Here is a 19,733-nt window from a genome sequence, read left to right on the forward strand (position 1 = left end):
GGCGCAAAGGGGCACGCGCCAGGTACAAGAATTTTCCACTTGGTCCCTTGCGCTCGGACGCATCGTCTCGCAGCTTCGTCACGATCAAAAACACACGCAAGCTGCGTCTTGTGGTTCGGTTATGGCATTTTCCTACTCTTGCGGTCATCGACTTTTGTTGCAATCTCAATAATTTTTGTAATCGCAGCGTGCCCTGATCTCGAAGCGTCTGGCTGCTGCATCGTTCCACTGTGGTGTGATGAATTGTTAGCAACGACTGAACTTGCAACCCAAAGGTCGCTTGTTTCATTTCCCGGCATGGCGGTTAATACAACGCTGCAAGTTTCATATATCTCCCCGCCTCTGTCCACTCAGCAGTGTAAATGGGTTCACCGCGGTTGATCGATTGGCTGGTCGCATGTGGTGGGATGAAGTGTGGGTACTCCCACTTCTTCCAAGATGTCTGGCCATCCTAGAAGCTTCGGCCCAAATACGCTATTGAGGGGCTCTCTATTGCTCCCTCGAGCAGTGGCGTAAGAAAGAAATGAATTCTCTAAAAACTTTTGACGTTCACCTCGGTGAGCAAGGGTGTCATAAAAAACGTGGTGTTGTTGGAGAGAGGACTTTGCGCCCACTCGCTACTCTTTGCCCCGTAAATTGGATTCCACTGTGCGCTTCGGAAGCGCTAACCCACGGCAAAGTGCAGCCTCAGCCAAGTTTTCCTGCAGCGTTCAAACGTTGCAGTTGAAAACCGACGATGAGCGAACGCGTGAGCTTTGGAACGGGAACTGCCCCTGTGCCTGCCCCGACTCATTGTGCACCCTCGGCACTGCATCCAGCAGCATCGTGCAGCCAATAGGAAGCTTCCATGACACCTCCGTATAAAGGTGCGCCGCGGAGTTACGCAACGGGGGCGCTGGAAAACGCATGGGCCTCGCTGCCAACGCGGCAAATGGCCTGACCACGAGGAGCTCTCGCAGAGCGGCAGACATTAGTTTGACGCACGTGCCTTTGCGTTTCGCTCAAGCGTGTGTGCGCTTGGACGCACACACGTGAACGGGTGCACGCCGGCTCCTTTATCTCCACTGCGCTCCAACACTCTGCTCCTTTCACAACGAGCGATCGAGCCAGCGCGTTCTCTGTCACGGTGTGACCTTGACGGTCGCTCTCGGTTGATAACGACCCACGCTAAACCAACCGTAGCGCGCGTGCGACGTGTGACGTGCTGCATTATATATTTTTCCCCTTTTTGCTTACACTGGTGGCGATTGGGCTTTTTCCCCCCCCATCCACACATTTGTTTCCTGGATGGCCATTCCACCGTTTGTCGTTCGGCTGTCAGTTTGGCTTCGGGGTGGGGGTTGCGGAAAGAAGGGCAGTTAGGGAAGGGAAGGGAAGGAGTCTCCCTACGAGCCGGTGGAATGCGAGCAACGACCCTGGCCGGGCATCGCAAGGGCAGACGCACCAGACATTTATTTGGTTATTTACCTACTCACTTTATTGACGCTATGGAAAACCCCGCTGGCCACGTGTCCGGGCTATTTCCCTCCCCGCTTGTCACTGCCCAGGCGGGACCACGGCGCTCGAGTCTGGGAAAGCAAAGGAACGGCGTTTTCTGGCAGGTGTTAGAGCCTGCTGCTATCACGCAGGTGCCTCGGCTCCATGATTGTGAGGAGCTTTGTATTTGCGCAAGGCCGCGCCAGTAGAAGTTTATGGATCGGCTTTGCATTTCCAAGAATGCAATTATATGTGTTATTACACGAGTCTCCCGTGTTTTGAAGTAGAGTCGAATAACCCCCCCGCGACCCGCATGGTATGGGGAGGCCCTCATCCAGCAGTGGGTTTACCACACGGCTCGAAGCAAAACAATTCTCGGCTGAGATAAACCTTTTGATGGCCGGGCGGTGGTGGCAGCGCATGCCCGTAATCCGGTCCTGTGGAGGCGAGGATCGGTGGGGCGCGTGAATGTTGTGAAACGCTCTTCGCGGGGTTGTTGAGGTGTCATACCATGGCTCGCCAGGAGAATGCAGTGCAGCAGAAATGTGTATTCCACCTGTTGCGTCCATATAGGGGATAGTGTTTCCCCCTCCTGCATGGGGTTTTCCCCAGGGGCTCCCATTTCCTCGTAATTAATTGGCCGATAACACCTTAATTCACGTAGTATAAATATATAGAGAGCTTGGGCAATTGTTGGGGGTGGCTCGCCGCGTGGCTGTCTTCCCACTTGTCTGGTTCGTCGCTCCTCCAGAGTCATCCCCTCTATCTCTCAGAGAGTGAGTAAATACTGCGTGAAATTATTGAAATCGGGGGTGGTCCAAAGGATGTATGTATGTTGAACTTATTTCGCACCGTACATAGCCAACCGTGCTAATCGGAGGATAGGCTGCACCCTAACATAGAAATGTGGCATTTCCACCAATGGCTCAGGGCAAAAGCAATTAGCAGAACATTACAGCATGAGGAGATTGCTATGGCACTCGTCACTGGCAAGAGCGGCAGCAATGTGACAACGACGGCGCTGCAGTTCGATCGGTTCTTTCTTTACCGCAGTCATGAAAACCCGCAGTGCATTGTGGCTTCGACCGCCGCGACTTTGCTGGGCGGCGGTGGTGGCTTTACCTGTGACGGTGCTGCCCTTGGCCATTTCCCCCCGTGTAAGACACATCGTGGTTTCGTTATGGCGAAGGGGGGGGTGGCCAAATCGAGCGTTGCGAGATTTGGGGCGAGGGATATCAGATGGTCTGCTCCCACCAATCCGGGTGGCCCCTGAGAGGAATGGCGCTAAGCCGTTGATGTTTGCGCCCGGGTAGGCACCTTGCCCCCCCCCCCCCCCTCGGGGCAGCAGTGGGGGGGGGGGGGATTGTCACACCACTCGTGGCTTAGTTTTTTTCTTCTTCTAAAGTGCCGTCGTGATGAAAATGAAATAGACACCCAGCATTCTCCAGCAGGCCTCCGACAAAGAGGAAGTTGTTAACTTTCGAAAATTATCCTTTTCGGAACGTGCACAGTTGAGGAAGTTGGCGACGAGGGCAGTTTCGGTGTCGGTGGGGCCACTGAAAATGAGCGTGCCTGGGTTGGGTTTTTTGTTAACGAGAGTGCATGTACTCTGATGTTGGCTATCAACAACAAGGCAACTCCTATGACTAATTGGGAATGGGACGCAAGCGTAGGATTGATCACCCTGTCGCTGGCCGCCTTTGGGGAGGGTGTATAGTATGAAAGGCCAAAACACCCTAGGAACCAAAGGTACACGACTGACGATGCGCTCCCCACCCAAATTTCACCAAGCTCACTGTTCATGAACTCTTGGAAGTGCTTGCACAAAGGATAGTAACATCTCATCCTGTGTTCTTGGAATCTGTACTGTGAAGTTGAAAACAAATTTATTTGCGTCTTGCTTGCTCTGTGCAAGGAGGCGGAATGACAGCTCTGTCTGAGACCTCTTATCCGCTCGTGTCCCAGTTATCCAGCTATACGTCAGTGTTTGTTGGCATTCTGCAATGAGAAAGGACTATTGCCGAGAATATTAGAGAATTATTCTTTTTTCTTCTGTTAAAAAGCAGTCTTAATTATGAAGGTACAACAGTGATTTTGTATGTCCAAGACAACATATAAATCTTTCCCCCAATAAATAGTAATCTTACGATTAAGTAACTGCTCATATCCTGTATTCTTTCCATCTCTCACCTAAAACAAAAACGTCCTTTAATGGAAATAAAAGTAACTATGTGCTCGCACACACCACCACTCGGTAAGAATGTTTTAGCCAACCAGATGCTTGCGGTTATATGACATCTTGCATGATGATGGCACAAGAGGCTATGTGTATGATGTGGGATGTGGCGATTGCCCAACATTCGTCTCTTGACTGGAATTTAACGCTTCAAAAAGCGCAGGTCCATTGGCAAGATAGCATCGTTCAAGCCGTAAGCGTTTCGCAAACGAGGCAATCCGCGTCGTTGAAGGAGGGGGGGTTACTGTTTGGCGAAGTTCGCTCTGCTACTCAGCTGTGACATTTCACTTTTTTGTTATCTCGAGAAATACTTTTTCAAGCCCCTTTTAATGGCAAAAGGAAAAACATTTTCGATTCGCGGTTCTCCGAGGCCTTCTTCCATTGGCTCGTGTGCCTGCCCATGTTTCCGCATTAGCGTGCGGCTGGGCGGTGTGGGCTCTGGGACTTCCCGAGGGGCCCCCCCACCCCGCCCCCCTCGCGGTTAGTTGCACCTGTGCGGAATACGACTGCCTCGCTCCCGTTTTGGGCGGTTTAAACGTTTTAGATCAAACGGTGGACTTTGGCGTGCGAGTGCATTGAACGCAGGTGCCATCTGAGGTTCGCTCTGTACTCTCGCTTGCTACTCTAAGTCACTTGAAGTTGTCTTTTCGGCACAGTTTATCTCTCTGGCCCCTTCATATATTTTTTATTGCAGTCGTTCTTCAAAAGATGCCTGTAAAGACAATGGAATTCAGATGTTTCGTGATCCCAGCTGCAGGCGGTGTTCATGAGAGCCCCCCCCTCCTCCTCCCCACTGTGTGGATGCCTTCTTGGACTACCTCTCGGATAAAAAAAAAACTGGGGGGAGAGGTGGGACGCGCCCAACGCATTGCCACCAAATGCATCTGGGTTTTATCTCGGCGTTCAAATCCGACGTGGATTCAAGGGCCGTGTCAGGGCCTCCTTCGGAAGTGTTTTAGCGTCGTCGGTCGGTCGGCCTCTGTTACGCACAACCGCGGTGGCGGCGGTGACACCGTTGCCGTGCCCACGTGCCACTGTGCAAGCCATGTCGATAAAAGTAATGAGATGCCGCTCTCAAGACGTTTGTCATAATTATACTTTATTATTTTTAACGAAGCCCAGTTTATATTCACATGCATTAATCACATCATTCCATTCCCAACTGCTTTTGAACAAAGCGCGTGGGATGAGTACGATCTCGTTAGATCTCGAGCTGAGCAAAGGTTGAGATTGTGGATAGTGCTTGGATGGGCAACCACCGTGCACAACAGGTTGTTATAGGCTGCGGGGATAGGTGGTGCTTCCATATTTAGCTGTGTTACCTGCCTTCACGAACTCGTGCTGATATTAGTAGCTTGGTGACGTAGTCAGATAAACCCCGATGACCCTTACGCCGTGGGAAGTCCCTCTATCAGTGGGTATTTTAAAAGGGCTGTACGCATGTACACATATAGGTACGGTGTGTAGACTAGGGGTGGAATGATTTACTCTTGCTGGTAATTTTAATGAATTCTCACAATTTAGGATTATGATTCGTTGAAAGAATCGATAATATTTTTTGTAGAAAAGTAGTTGTAGTAGGGGTGAGGTGAACCCGTTGCGTACAGCATATATGCGAATATAACAAGTCGATCCTAACACACGCGATTCTGTGCACTTATCGTGATTTTTAAGAATCCATATCGATCAACGAGTCGACGCGTCGTCCCAGCCACAGAAGCGCGCATAGCGGCCGTGTTACGGCTCCAGATGACGAAAGACGTTCGTCGAAATAATGCAACGCAGAGGCCACGCAGGTCATGATGGCGGCGGACGTATGTCTTAGTCGTGCGTCTGGGCAGATCCCGACAGACTGTTTTCAAGGTGTTCGCGGAAAGCGTAACCAACCGTTCACTTTCGAACGTGCCCCATAGAAAACAAACCGCATTCAACAAAACACTTGCGTGACAAGCCAAGCGAGGGTTGGAGGCAGCACTGAAACTCGGAAGCTACCGGGGTTGGCTTGTGGGGAGCTCGGTGTGGGCGTTGAGACGGCGACGTGACGATGTTTTGCACGGTGAATCGTGTCGTTCGTATTTCGATATAAAGCTTTCGTGACTGCAGGGATTCATCTTCTTGGTTCTTTCGGTAAAGTCACGTAGAATGGAAATAATAAAATAATGAAAATAATAAAAATAAACATAATAAAACAATTGTTTTATTATGTTTTATTTTTATTATTATGTTAAAACATAATAAAACAATTGTTTTTCCATTCTACGTGACTTTACCGAAAGAACCAAGAAGACGTGTCGTTTGTTTTTGCCAGTTATCGCTTTCTTGCGATCACCGCAAGTCATCCTTTCTTTCTTGCATGTTTTACTTTCTGACAAAATATTTATGAAATCACTCACTCGATGATTGAGGTTGCAAATAAATAGCTCAATTTCCTCGATTGACTTCTTCTCAGACGCTTTACAACCAAACGGACGAAAATGAAAAGACGTAACCCGCTCGAGACCAAAACAAACGTTTGCACACCCCCTTGTCTGTCTTAGGTAAATTTGTCGACGATGCAGTTAGTATGATGGGAAATGTTTTTTTTTGTTATTCGTACGCGTAAAATGATTTCCCCGACTTCCGATTACACCCTCGGACCGTGTTTTGTGGTCTGCTGTTTCCTCTGTGCTCGTGAGTGTTGCACCTCTTGTTCGTTCGCTCATTACTGCCCTCCTGCTCCTCGTTCTTGTCCCCTGTTGTCAAACGCTGTGAGGTGCAGCTACATTTTTAGACTCTTAATGAAATGCAAATCCCAATCCCGAATCCTGACCGTGTTACTACAGCCTCCTTCGGTTTTCTTCTCTCTCCGCGTGTCGATGCAGAAACTAAAGCGAGTGACAACAACGCGAGATGTCAAAAACCGTTAGCAGTTGCCTACCCCCCCACCTCCCCCCCCCGCTGTTACAGATCGTCTGTGATCTCGCAAAACCCTCGGCACGAGAGGAAAAAGTGAGGGAATTGAGGGGTAGAAGCATGGCAGGAGATGAAAGCTTTCTTCGACAACAGTGTTTTTTATATATATCTGGCCGGCAGATAAAACCTGGCAAGCAGACCTGCAAGGAGAAGAAAACGGGGCGGGGGGGGGGCGCTCGGGAGGGCATGAGTGGTGGGGGGTGCAGGCAATGGGCTTTCACTGCCGTTTCATCTCAGGCCAGGCCAGGAACTAAGGGCGGCCAAAATGTTATAAAAAAAACAGCCATTACTGCCACCTCACCTCGGGACCCCTCGGTTGACGTTCGAGGCAGCGGAAGAAGAGTCCGTGTGGCGTGTATGTGTGGCGTGTACGTGTGGTGTGTATGTGTGGCGTGTATGTGTGGCGTGTACGTGTGGTGTGTATGTGTGGCGTGTACGTGTGGTGTGTATGCGTGGCGGGTATGTGTAGCGGGTATGTGTGGTGTGTGTGTACGTGTGGCGTGTGGTGTGTGTGTACGTGTGGCGTGTGGTGTGTGTGTACGTGTGGTGTGTGTGTACGTGTGGCGTGTACGTGTGGTGTGTTTGTGTGGTGTGTATGTGTGGCGTGTACGTGTGGCGTGTATGTGTGGCGGGTATGTGTGGCGTGTACGTGTGGCGTGTACGTGTGGCGTGTACGTGTGGTGTGTATGTGTGGCGTGTACGTGTGGTGTGTGTGTACGTGTCGTGTAATTGTGGCATGTGTTAGGCGTGCACGTGTGGTGTGCGTGTGTGTGAGCGTCCAGTCGTTTCTTGGCTTATATTTTGTTTATTCTCACCCCCTACAGCTGGCTTATGAAAAAAGGTTATATTGGGACAAGACATTTGTGGGTTGGCGTTATTGAGACAAAAACATTGTGATTATAGTTGGTGGCTTCTTGGGAAGTTGTTTTTATGCCACTTGCCGATGCATTTTGCTGCTAATCTGAGTTGTTAAAAAGCAACGACAACCCACTTAAGTCGGCGATCCCGAGATTGCGTTGCATTATTCACTGATGGATCCACAGTCATTACACTTCCTCCCGTGCTCTTTATTTCTGCTTCCACAGCCTTGCCCAGTCATATAAGTTATGGATTTAAATTGTTTGTATATCACGTATCATTACTCGTTTGCCAAGCAGTGTCAATTGACGACCTGGACACTTGCGACCCATATGTTGCATCTCAAAGATTTATCCGGGTGAAAAGTTTCACTAATGAATAACACTTACAAAAACAAATGTGATTTTCATTTGCTGCCATCTTCATCGTGAAAAAAAAAAACCGAGCGGGTCGATGTAACGATAGGAAAATCGGCACTATGCTCCAAACTCATGCATGATGAAGCCCTTGATGTGTGTATGTACGTTGAACTTCTTTCGCACCTTACGTACCCAACCGTACTCGTCGGAGGTGCGGTTCTACACATTGCGTTTCCATCTTGATGCGGGCCGACAACCCCAGCACGCGCAGCGAGTCACCCCCTGGACGTGCGCTTTATAGCCAACAATAAAACGAATGCATTAACAGTAGGAAGAGACCCCTCTTGTGTCGGGGTCTGCTGTGGTGACTTTTAACCGTCGCTCCAACCGCAGTGTTCTTCTTGAGGAGGTGTTTGGCATCAACGTCCGCCGTCCTATCCGATCGTGAGCTTTTCTTCGTTTCCCTGCGTGGTCTCCCGCCTTCCCGTCACCTCGCCCGGTACACAGGAGGTTGTGGGTTCGATCCTGACCCTGATGCCTGTATATTTGGAGTTTGCATGTCTCTACCCTGTGGTTGCGCGGATTTTTCTGCAGGTCCTGCGGTTTTTCCCTCCACATTTCGAATTAACGTGCGTTTAGAGTATTTGGCTGCTGCTGCTTTAAATTTCCACGTGATAAGCCACTTCGTTGAGCTATCATTTGTGGCCAGGTTGCTTCTAAAAAGAGCTTTTTAAGGCCTTAGCTGGTAAAAAAAAATACCAGTTCCACTACCAGTTGTTCAAGTTGTCAAGCAGCAATATTATTTTTTCCGTCTCTCGGCCTCTTTCCTAACATCCCTCTGGGCCTTCTAGAACTCCCTTCAATCAAGCATTCGACTCTGAGAATGTGTCCAATCCACATCTTTAGCCTTTTTTTTGATTGTCTTAATTAGACGTCTCTCCTCCTGAGCCTGCTCTAGAACTTCTGCATTCCTCTCTTCATCCCACCGATTGTCTCTCTTCGATGCCACACCCACAGCCCAAAGCTTTTGCAGTCTTACCGAATTGAGTAACATTCTCTGAATACCCCACTTTTTGCACGTGCGTGTGTTTTATATCTCACCCATGTAAAAAAAAATGTCCCTCTATGTGCTTTGATGAATGGTCGTGATGTGGGGTAGTGAATCCATTAAAGAATGGATTCTGTTTATCTATTGTTGTGAGTGTTGCATTTATGGTGACTGCAGAGTTTATATCAAGCAACAATTATAATTCTTATTGGTTCTTTCGGTAAAGTCACGTAGAAGGGAAATAATAAAATAATAAAAATTAAACATAAAATACAATCTATAAAATAATAAAAATGAAACATAATAAAATACAATTGTATTTTATTATGTTTTATTTTGTATTTTATTATGTTTTATTTTTATTATTGTATTATTTCCCTTCTACGTGACTTTACCGAAAGAACCAAGAAGATGAATCCCTGCAGTCGCGAAAGCTTTAAATCGAAATTTAACAATTATTATTGTTGCTTCATATAACAATTATAAACAATTATGATTGTTGCTTCATCTAAACAAACGGATGCAGATGATTATCTGCATCCCTTTGTCAATCCACTGCTGGATGAATGCATCCCCATGCTTTGCCAGTTGTCAGGCTTATACAAGTAGGAACAACAGTTCCACACTGCCCTCCAGGGATTATTTGTCTGTCGTGCATAGCCCCTCCCAAACATGTACGCTCCCGGATTGGTTGAAGTGCGTCACGTGACCGCGAGCTTTCTGTCGTGCACTGTCCAACCAAGTTCCTACCTGCCCACTCCGAAGGAACGTGTTTTGACAATACTTTATCATGATAGTCAGTGTGGGTTGGTTAAGTCAAGTTCGCTTTATTGATCACAAACACATGCGTACATGAGGTACATGGCAGTGAGATTCTTTGTTCCCGTGTCGCGCTCTCAGCTTGCGCAAATTAACAACAGAAATGTAAATAGCAGCAACAATATATTAAAATATATTTTAAAAATGTCTTTAAAACTAAGTCAAATCGCTGTGCAGATGATAAAAGTGACATGTGCATACCAGAAATAGGGTCCCCTGCGGGTGAGCTTTATAAATTATAAATTATGTTTTTGTTTGGTTAATTTCTAGTGTAGTCGGTGGGGGTGGGAGAGGGGGTGTGAACGGGAGTATGGAAGAGCAAATTCCGGGTTGGTGGGGCTTGGGCAGATATTGCACGGGGCTCTGCTCAGCTCAGCATCCGGATGGCCTGGGGTTAGGAGCTGTCCCTGAGGGGGTTTGTGGTAGCCGCAATGCTGATGTAGCCGGGCTTCCTCTTGGATTGTTTCCTGATGAAAAGGCCATGGCCCCGGGTGACTGTAATCGGCGATGATCTTTTGGGCCTTCGCGATGCACCTCTTGGTGTGTAGGTGAAGGGGGATAAGGCCCCGGACCAGTTCAAATATCACTTGCCACTGACGTTAAACTATAAACTTAACGACCAGGTGAAGCCCACTGAGCTACGTAGCTCTTTTTCAGAAGCGACCTGGCCACAAATGATCGCTGAACGAGAAGTGACTTATCACGTGGAAATTTATCTCGGCCAAATATTGTCAATGCGTATTTCTAAACGTGGAGGGAAAAACCGGAGGACCCGGAGAAAACTCCACGCAACAACGGGGGGAATACGCAAACTCCAAATATACAACAGGCATCAAGGTCGGGATCAAACCCACAACCTCCTCCATACCAGATGTGAGAAATACCATCTCACCCCCGCGGCGCACCAGTTTCGCAATAGCTGAAAGTCAAACTCGGATCGCTGGGTTCATAGTGCAGTGTGCTAACCACTGCACCACCGCTCCAAGTAATTACATATTCAAAATTTTAAAAATTGTTTAATTCACACTCTTTTATGCATGTATTGTGAATGTATGTTACAAAATGTATCGATGCATCATTACATGCCTATTAAATCTCTCTTTGTATTTTCACCACTCCAATGCTCCCAGTCCTCCAAATCTCATAAAAGTGTGGTGGTGGCACCACCACCACTGTGTAGTGAATGCCAACTAACGCTGTTGTCGTGAGTTATGTGTGTATGCACGTGTCATCTGGGGGGAAGCGGTAGGAAGCGGTAGTGTAGTAGATAGTAGCACCTCCGATTAGCACGGTTGGCTACGTACGGTGCGAAAGAAGTTGAACATACAGTGCATTGCCCTGAGTTCGATTCCTGGCTACTGCTAACATCCGTGTCGGGCAATATCAGAACCAGTCCCGGGCCTTCCCAGGGACGACTCAACCTTCAATTAAGTACCTGGGTTGGTGTGTTAACATCGCATACTGGGGAGACAAAGATGGCCGGGTGTGTTTGTGACCACACCACCTGCTTGCGCACGGTGCCAGCCTTCTTAGGAGCTCACTGACGGCTCTTGCCCCAACAGTCTCTGTAGTCTACACGGGGGATCTTTTTCTGCGTGAGCGAGGCTCTGCATGCTTGGATACTGCTAACAAGGTGCGGTGCTCGCACCGTCACTGACATCACCGCCACCTCACAGAGAACAGCAGCGGTCAGGATTTGCGTGGGTGTGTGGGTGGGTGCGTATGTGCATGTGCGCGCGCGCGGTGTGTGTACATGTGCACGCGCGCACACGCACGCAACCTCTTTGCGGTTTTTGCTACGTCTGCGCTTTGCAGGTATTTCCTGGGAGGCGCCACCACCGTTCGAGGATTCAGCATGTACAGCATTGGCCCCCAGAGTGAAGGTGAGTGGGCGAGGAGGAAGCAGGGAAGGGGGGTAAAGTGAAATCTCCACCCATAGTGGGCTGCCTGCTTACCTGCTTTGTATATTTTGTCCTGGGCCGTCCTACACAAGTGTGAAGCTTTGTATATCAGAAAAAAAATACTTTAAAAGCATCAGTTAGCAGCGTCCATGTGATGTCACTACCCCAATGTAATTTTTATTTTATTTTTCCACAAATTTATGCCAACGGTAAACATCGGTGTCACATCTTCAGATGAAGCATTCATTTGGATGTCTCGCAGAGCAGCACACAACCCATCATGTTAGAGAACGGTCCTCGGAAGCAGATTGTATAGAACTACCGTTGAGATCGTAGTTGACCTCTGCTCCACACAGTAGCACTGATTCACCCACCCTGCTATGGAGAGGAAGGTTCTTCACAATGACAATCGCACCCAGATTTTAATTCTCAAGAGCTGGAATGTAGCTAAGTTAAGAGCCAAAACAAATTTAATGCAGTTGTATTTTTTGCGTGAGAATGAAACTGAGCTTGTGGATGGAGAACAACAGGAAAATAAACACTGTAATGATGGGAATAATGGAGGGAACTGGAAAAAGGGGAAGAGCCTGTGAAGAATGGCTGGATGATATTGGTGCCAGAGAGATGTGCATAGCCTCAGCATGTTGGCACAGGATCGAGGCAAGTGAAAACAAGTGACAAACATTGCAGTGGACACCTATGGGCTTTCTGCCCATGGAGTTTGATTGATTCACTGTGTGGTTGCTTAATGACCTGACTTAGACCGTCATCTCACGAGACTTGAGAACTCGGTTTAAGAATCACAGGCAACTGCGTGGATTTGAACCCGGGATCTCAGCTGTGTGTGCCGTAGCAATGTATTTAAATACGGGAATGACGTTGGCAGGTACATGCATCACCAGCGGGGATTCACTTGGCAAAAAAAACTAACAATTAACGTTGTTCCATGGGCTGCAGTCATGAGCACAAATGTTCTTGTCTTAGATAAATGGAGTTTACACCTCATTTACATGAGTTACCGGTCATCTCGACACGCGGTGTGGTAACTGCGAACACGCTTTGCTGCTTCCTTTTTGTTCCTGGAATGGGGTTTTTCGTTGTTGTTGTTTTGTCACGCAATTATTATTTTTTCTCGCCGGAACTGTGAAACCTACTAAGTGAGTAATCTTTCATGGAACGTATCAGAGTTCACAGAAATCATGAGTACCACGAAGTCCATATTTATACGAGGGTCGGTCATCAGTGGCTTTTCCTGGTTCTACGGGGGTTTTTTTTTTGACATTTAGAATTTCCGTATTTTTATTGACTGCAAAACTTGACTACATTGTTAACCTGTGTAGTTGTACACACATTGGTTCTAGGACCGTGTATCACTGTATGTTAGCCATGTAATGGTGCATCGATTCATTACCATAATCATCTATTACGCTCATGATGCATGCGTTGAATCGTCCACGTGTGAATTGGCCATTTGAAAAGTGAACATTATATGTTTATTTGGTTCACGAGGTTTTGCATCCGCAACTGCGGCAAAGCAAAAATAAATTTTCGAATACACATCCTGTGAACTGAAATCATGGAAATTTATTCGATCGCAAGGGAAGTGATTTTTTTCAGATGCCTATAGTGAAATTCTTGCAAGCAATTCACGCTCAAAATATGACTTGCATGTGATCTCAGAAGTTAAGCGGAGATGTTAAGCGGCCTTTTTAAATCCTTTATATTAAGTTCACTTGCTTGCTTGCTTGCGCGCTTACGACCGTGCAAATCTTTCGGTCGTTTTTTAACCCACTTCCCGTGATCCAATCGAGCTGACATTTTGCACACAGACTCGTTGTGCGTGACAATTTATTTTCGTGAAAATTATTTTTCCATAACTTTACACTTTTTAGGAATTTTTTTTTTATATTTAATTACCAATTGCTTAATGGTGGCAGGCAATCATCTGACCCATAGGTGGCAGCCATCTCAAGCCAGAGGACGAGAGGACTCTAGCCGCCACGCATATAAAGGATTTATAGTGAAAAACTTTGTTTTTACGGGTACGTTTTTTAGTTCTTGATTGGGTGACTGCCAGGGCTTGCCAGGTGCTGTAAGTGTGAGGCTGCGAGTGGTCAGAATGTGGCAGTGCTGATACTAAGCTAGGATTTTCAGGTTAAATAAATGCATTGTTATTACTTTTAAGATAAAATAGCTGATATATTATTTTTATATTATCACAAACCGACGTTTAAATTGATTATGAGTTCAGAAATCTGCTTCATGCAGCAAATAATATCAAACAAATTCAAATAAAATCCAGTGCTTTTGGCATCTGTGCCATTCTTACAGTGCAAGGCTGTCACAAAGGCACTGTGTTTCACAGACGCGTTTACAGTCTGGAGAGGTTTCACAGTGGGTGTGTTGTTGCTATGCGGTGTTAAACAATTAGGTAATTTGCGAGGCATTTTCAAAGTAGGCAAATGAATGACGTTTTTTACTGTCAGAATGCGGCTCGCTCGACCAGCACTTCACAATCAGAATCTGAATATTTATTTATTTTGGAGAAATCCGATGAGCTATGAAGCTCTTTTTAACAGTTGCCCAGTAGAGGACGGGTAAGAACGTGACAACAACAGTACAACAACACGATAGGAGTGCAAAGTATAGGAAAGGTAAACAAATCGCTTTTAAAATATATAAAGCTCAATTATTTGTTATCTTACCAGGTAAAGCCCACTGAGGTATTAACTTATTTTTCAGAAGCGACCTGGCCACAAATCATAGCTCAGCAAAGTGGCTTATCACGTGGAGATTTATAATCAGCAAAATAATGTAAATGACATCAATGCATGTTTCTAAATGCCTTGCCACAGTAGCTGCTGGCAGTGGTGTCAACGCTGCACCTCAGCTGCAGCCGCGCACACAGGCCCAGTCTGGGTGCCGCGACACGAACGGCGGTCGGTCAGTCGGCCGATATGAATCTCCGCGTTGAGATGCTGACGGGCGGTGTAATCCTCTTGCGTCTTGTGTTGTACGCGCGGCAGGGGACTACCTGGGCGGTGAGGCCTACTGGGCGGCCGGCCTGCACCTGTACACGCCGCTGCCGTTCCGGCCCGGCCACGGAGGCTTCGGGGACCTCTTCCACGCGCACTTCTTCCTCAACGCCGGAAACCTGTGCAACCTCAACTACGGTGAGAGCCGAGCGCGAGGATTGCTGCTTAGAGCCAGGAAAGTGAAATAAATGACAATTTCTTGATTTGCCACTTTTTCATAACATTGTGAGGGTAGTGAAGCTTTACACCACTGTTAGTTCCATTGGCACCACTTTTGGAGTTGATCAAATGATTGCTGCACTCCCACTTTGTGAACTATTGAGGAGTGCACTTCCCTGGTGATGTGTATGACCCCACAGCCGCATTTCCTTTTCAGCCGAAGTACCAAGCTTGTTAGCTGTTGTGCAATAAGAGTTGAGCACACTATGCAAAGCCAGTTATGTGCATGACCGCTCCTGCGTGCCGTGACTTTAACAGGGAGACTCATGTTGACACCAGTCTAGTGCACATCCGATGTTCTCGCTACCGTCGTTCAATTGACTCGCAGTGTACGCCCATGACTAATTACCCATAATGCACCAGATCCAGTCAAATCTCAGAAGATAAGCAAAGTTGAGCCTGTGCAGTGCTTGGATCGGGCTGCTGACCATTCACTAACAGATGAAGGCAGTGCAGCAAAGTCAGTTGTACTGTACTTCTATGCTCCCCGGTCAAAATGTCTTCCCTCCCCTTCCCCTCCCCTACCTACTTCCGCCCTGAGACCTGCACGGCGTGGGTGTAGGGTCTCATCCAGCAGTGGATTGACAAAAGAAGGGGCTGTGCGTGTACACGCACGCACAAGCCGTTGAGGGGGAAGTGCCACTGAGCTGGGTCGGTGTGTAGCCACGGCAGAAGGAAAGGGAGTGGCGGACAACACGCTTGGCTTCACCAGATATTTGTTGGCGGAAAGGAGAGCATAGCAACGACAGTTTTTGCCGCCAAATAGCTAAACGGTTAAACACAAAAAAAAGGTAAGGGGCGCGGAAGACCCAAAAACCCACCCGGGAAAGATGAGTCAAAGTCAATTATCGTCCATGTTGCCGCACACGCCCCTCGCGGTGGCTTTTTTGACGCGCGGGCGAGCGAGCGATTTTTATCGCGGTCTTGGCATTGGCTAACGGCCGCGACACAGCAACTCACTCTCTCTCGGTTGTCTTGACATCGGTGAAAAACAAGCGGCGTTCGAGAGGGTCGTTATGCACTGTGGTTTCCTTTGCCGCACAGTGAAACCGGTTGCTGTTGGGGTTAATGGTGCAATTCCGGTGTCGGTCGTTTCATTGATGGTACGCATTTACGTAGCAGTGTGTGTACACGATATATTATTGCGTTCGGCACATGTATGCAAGTATATACCTACACCTCTGAAAAGAGAGGTAAGTGGTGCCAATATTCTGTTTAAAGTCTTATTTGGTACATCTCAAACATTTGAAAGGGCAGTTTTCCCCGTGTAGCACAAGGTTACTCAGCATGTGGCCTGCAAATGGGATGATTGCTATATGTAATCCCAATTGAGTAAATTTGCGGTGATTTTTTTTTTATTTGGCAAAGATGGACCTTGACGCACCTCCACACCGCTTTTTGCGACTTCCATCACGGGATCTCTTTACCTTCCACTGTGAAGTGCACGCCGCGTAGTGTTACGATGGTTGTTACACCTGCGGTGATAACCGGGGGGGGCGGCAGCTTCTGGATTCAACATTGAACTACACAGTTCATTGGATAACATCAACAACGCGACTGTGGGCGCTCACGAGGGCAGCTGCCAGAGTTCAAACGCTTGATCCCAAAAAACACAAATTGGGCCAGATTCGCATCTCGACGAATGTTAGTTTTCACCATTCGCGGAAATTTGCGGCGACTCCATCGTCAACGATGGGGCAACATACATACCGGAACGATGCGCCTTGGCCAACTCGAGAAGCTGGCCCACTTAAGTTTAAAAAGGCCCCACATTTTCTCAGAGGCTCCCCACAGGTTTTAACTCGTTACCCAGAGTCAAAGCCATCACCTGTAGCTGTGCGTGCAGCAGTGCGTAGCTGTGTGTGCTCATCTCGATGTTTATGTACAAAAACACCCGTTTTTATCAATCCACTGCTGGATGAGGGCCTCCGTACGCCCGTGCGGTTCATGATAGGGGCTGGGGGGCGGGGGGAATGATTATATGACCACACTTCACTACGCTGGTTATTGTGCTTTGATGTAGGTGGATGTGGTAGCATAGCCAAAGATCCCCCGTATTGCCTTAGCAGACTGTTGGGACGCGTGCTGTTAGCGAGCACCTATGAAGGCCGGCACGGCACACGAGGGGGTGGATGGCCAACACCACCCCTGGCCGCCTTTGTCTCCCTAGTGGCGATGTTTACGCACCGCACCAGGTCCTCATTTGAGGCTGAGTCGACCTCGGGGAGGCCCGTGAGCGGGTCAGATAATCGTCACTGATGAGCGGGAATCGAACGCGGGTCGCCAGGTTCGGAAGTGCAACGTAGAATAGCCTAGTTGCACAGTACCACAGTCAGTTTTGTTGGAATTTGCTTTCTGCTGCTGACAGCGTAACATAGCCCGAAGACAACCTAGCGAGCGTGGCCAGTCGCCCGTCCACGCACGATCCAGGCCTCAAACTGCACTTAACTTCCGAGATCTGACAACCAAGGGCGCATTCCGCGCCGTTTGGTCACGGGGCATTTCTATAGAGGGAAGTCGTCGGTGTATGCGCGTGCATACCGAAAGTATCTTGTGTACGTACGCACACTTTTATTTCCTTATGATTTCCAACCCCTTACTGTCCTGTGAGTTATCGCCCGATTCAAATGAGATTCAAATCGGCGTACGACTTGTTTTTTTACTCTTGGAAACATCCACACTCTGCCGGGTCTGAGTTTGTTTAACGGAGCCGGGCGGAGACCAACACATGGCCCACGTCATTTACCGATAATGCCGCTGGATGTAATCATTATTTAATTTTATATCGTGTCATTCATGCTTGTTGCATCCCACAATGCTGCTGTAAACTAATTACATGCGAGGGCCAAAGCCTCTTGATAGCAACTGCCAAGTGAATGAAAACCCTCATAAAATAAAAATGAATAAACAAATTGAGAAATGGTACAATAAAATGGCACAAAACAACAACCAAGTCCTGCACAACAGAGAAATTGGTCCATGAAGCCACATCCTGGATCCTTTGTGCAGGAAGTATATTCATTTACGAAGGAGTCTTTTTTTTTCCCTCCTGCCTGCCTGTGTTCGTTGGAAGCTTTGCGGAACACAACTGGTTTTGCAGCTTCCAGGAAATGTCAAGTGTTGGGTTGAAAAGAGGAACCCAGAGTTGTCCGACAACTGGCATGCGACTGTGTGCGTGTGGGTAGCGCGCCGAGCTACGAAACGCGCGACCCGGGTTCGATTCCCTGCTCACAGTCGACACCTGTCCTGGGCCTCTCCTAGGTACACTCGGCCTCAAATAAGTACCTTTTGCGATGTGTAAATATCGCCACTGGGGAGACAAAGGCGGTCGGGCGTGGTGCTGGCTATCCACCCGCTCATGTACCCTGCCGGCCTTCATCGGTGCTCCCTAACAGCACTTGCCCCAACAGTCTGAAGGCTGTATGGGGGATCTTTGCAGTTACACAGTCTGTTAAGGCTATACAGGGCGTTTTTGTCCTTGCAGTCATACAGGTGTCTTCTACAAAATAACCTTTATATTTCAGTGTGTTGTCAGATAGGTTGATTAAACGGCTCTCAGTGTATTGCATTGAACGTGTTAAAATCTATTGTGTTAAGGTAAATGCGCAACCCTGCAATGTCTTGCTCACGCCACTGCTGGCAGAAGGGCCCTCCGCTAGAGGGGAGCTTTAGAGAGCTCCCTCTGGAGGATAGTTTTGGCCTCCACTTCCACTCTGGCCAGACGTTCTGGATGAGGTGGGAGCATCCACGGTTTACCCCACCACAAGCAGCCTACTGAGTAAACTGATTGTGGTGCACCCAGTTATGCTGTGACAGAGGCGGGGATAGTTTAATAAACTGTCCCATTCTTTCAACTGACACTCGGGGAGATTAAATCTCACCAGCGACCTCAAGATTTGCAAGTCCAGTGTGCTAACCATTACACCACGATAGGATTAGGCTGATAGAAAGGTGTTTTAGTTTTTCTAAGATTTACAAAAATTACAAAAAAAACGGATTTTTTCCGCTTTTGGAAAAAAAAAAATACACGTCTGCGGTTTGCTATGTATATGTCATTAATACAACGTTGCACAACTTCCAAATTAAACAAGCTGTCAGTCCAGCCGGAGAGAGGTATTTTTGAGCACTGCTTATTTATTTGGTCTGAAGCTCCACAAACACGGGGCTGGTCTCTGTGACGGCAGTGACAGCGGCAGTGCCGATGGCCTCAGGATCTGGGGGGGGGGGGGGGGCTGGAGAGAGAATCGTGCAGCGCAAGAGGCACTCGTGTGATCATTGATGGGGGGGGGGCAGGTCCCGAGAGGTTGGGGGGGGGTTTGGGGGGGGAGTCCCCCCCCACTCGAATCTCTTTTTGCTGCCCCCTCTGCTGGTGCCGCGATTGCCAATCGCAAAGTCCCCTCGGGGAGGGGAGAGTGAGACCCCATTCGTCAGCGCTGCTGTAAATAAGAGGCACTCTCGTGAAGCCCCACGACACATTGGGGTGAATAGCTGCCGCTCACATTTAAATAATAAATAAAAGATTTCACCAAATGTAAACGAATGTTAACCAAAGTCTTTGTATTCTTGGTTCTTTCGGTAAAGTCACGTAGAATGATAAAAATAAAACAATACAATTATCACGACGTTTCGATTGCAACACAAGCAATCGTCATCAGGTGTGAAAACCACAGCAAGAAATTTTGAAAAAAACGCCACTTTTTTCAAGAAATTTCTTGCTGTGGGTTTCACACCTGGTGACGATTTCTTCTGTTGCAATCGAAACGTCGTGAGAATTTAATTGTTTTATTTATATTTCATTATTTCCTTTCTACGTGACTTTACCGAAAGAAC

General features: G+C 47.8%; 1 protein-coding gene across 1 annotated transcript in view; it reads left to right on the plus strand.

Annotated features, from left to right (window-relative positions):
- SAMM50 (SAMM50 sorting and assembly machinery component) overlaps positions 1 to 19,733 on the plus strand; it is a 49,663-nt gene that overhangs the window by 17,513 nt on the left and 12,417 nt on the right. Inside the window, exons 12-13 of the mRNA XM_061566471.1 lie at positions 11,564 to 11,631; positions 14,676 to 14,822. Coding sequence (XP_061422455.1) covers positions 11,564 to 11,631; positions 14,676 to 14,822 — 215 coding nt within the window. The remainder of the gene's footprint in view (positions 1 to 11,563; positions 11,632 to 14,675; positions 14,823 to 19,733) is intronic.

The sequence above is a fragment of the Lethenteron reissneri genome, chromosome 37, assembly GCF_015708825.2.
Source record: "Lethenteron reissneri isolate LAM-NWPU_2019-01 chromosome 37, ASM1570882v1, whole genome shotgun sequence".
NCBI lineage: Eukaryota > Metazoa > Chordata > Hyperoartia > Petromyzontiformes > Petromyzontidae > Lethenteron > Lethenteron reissneri.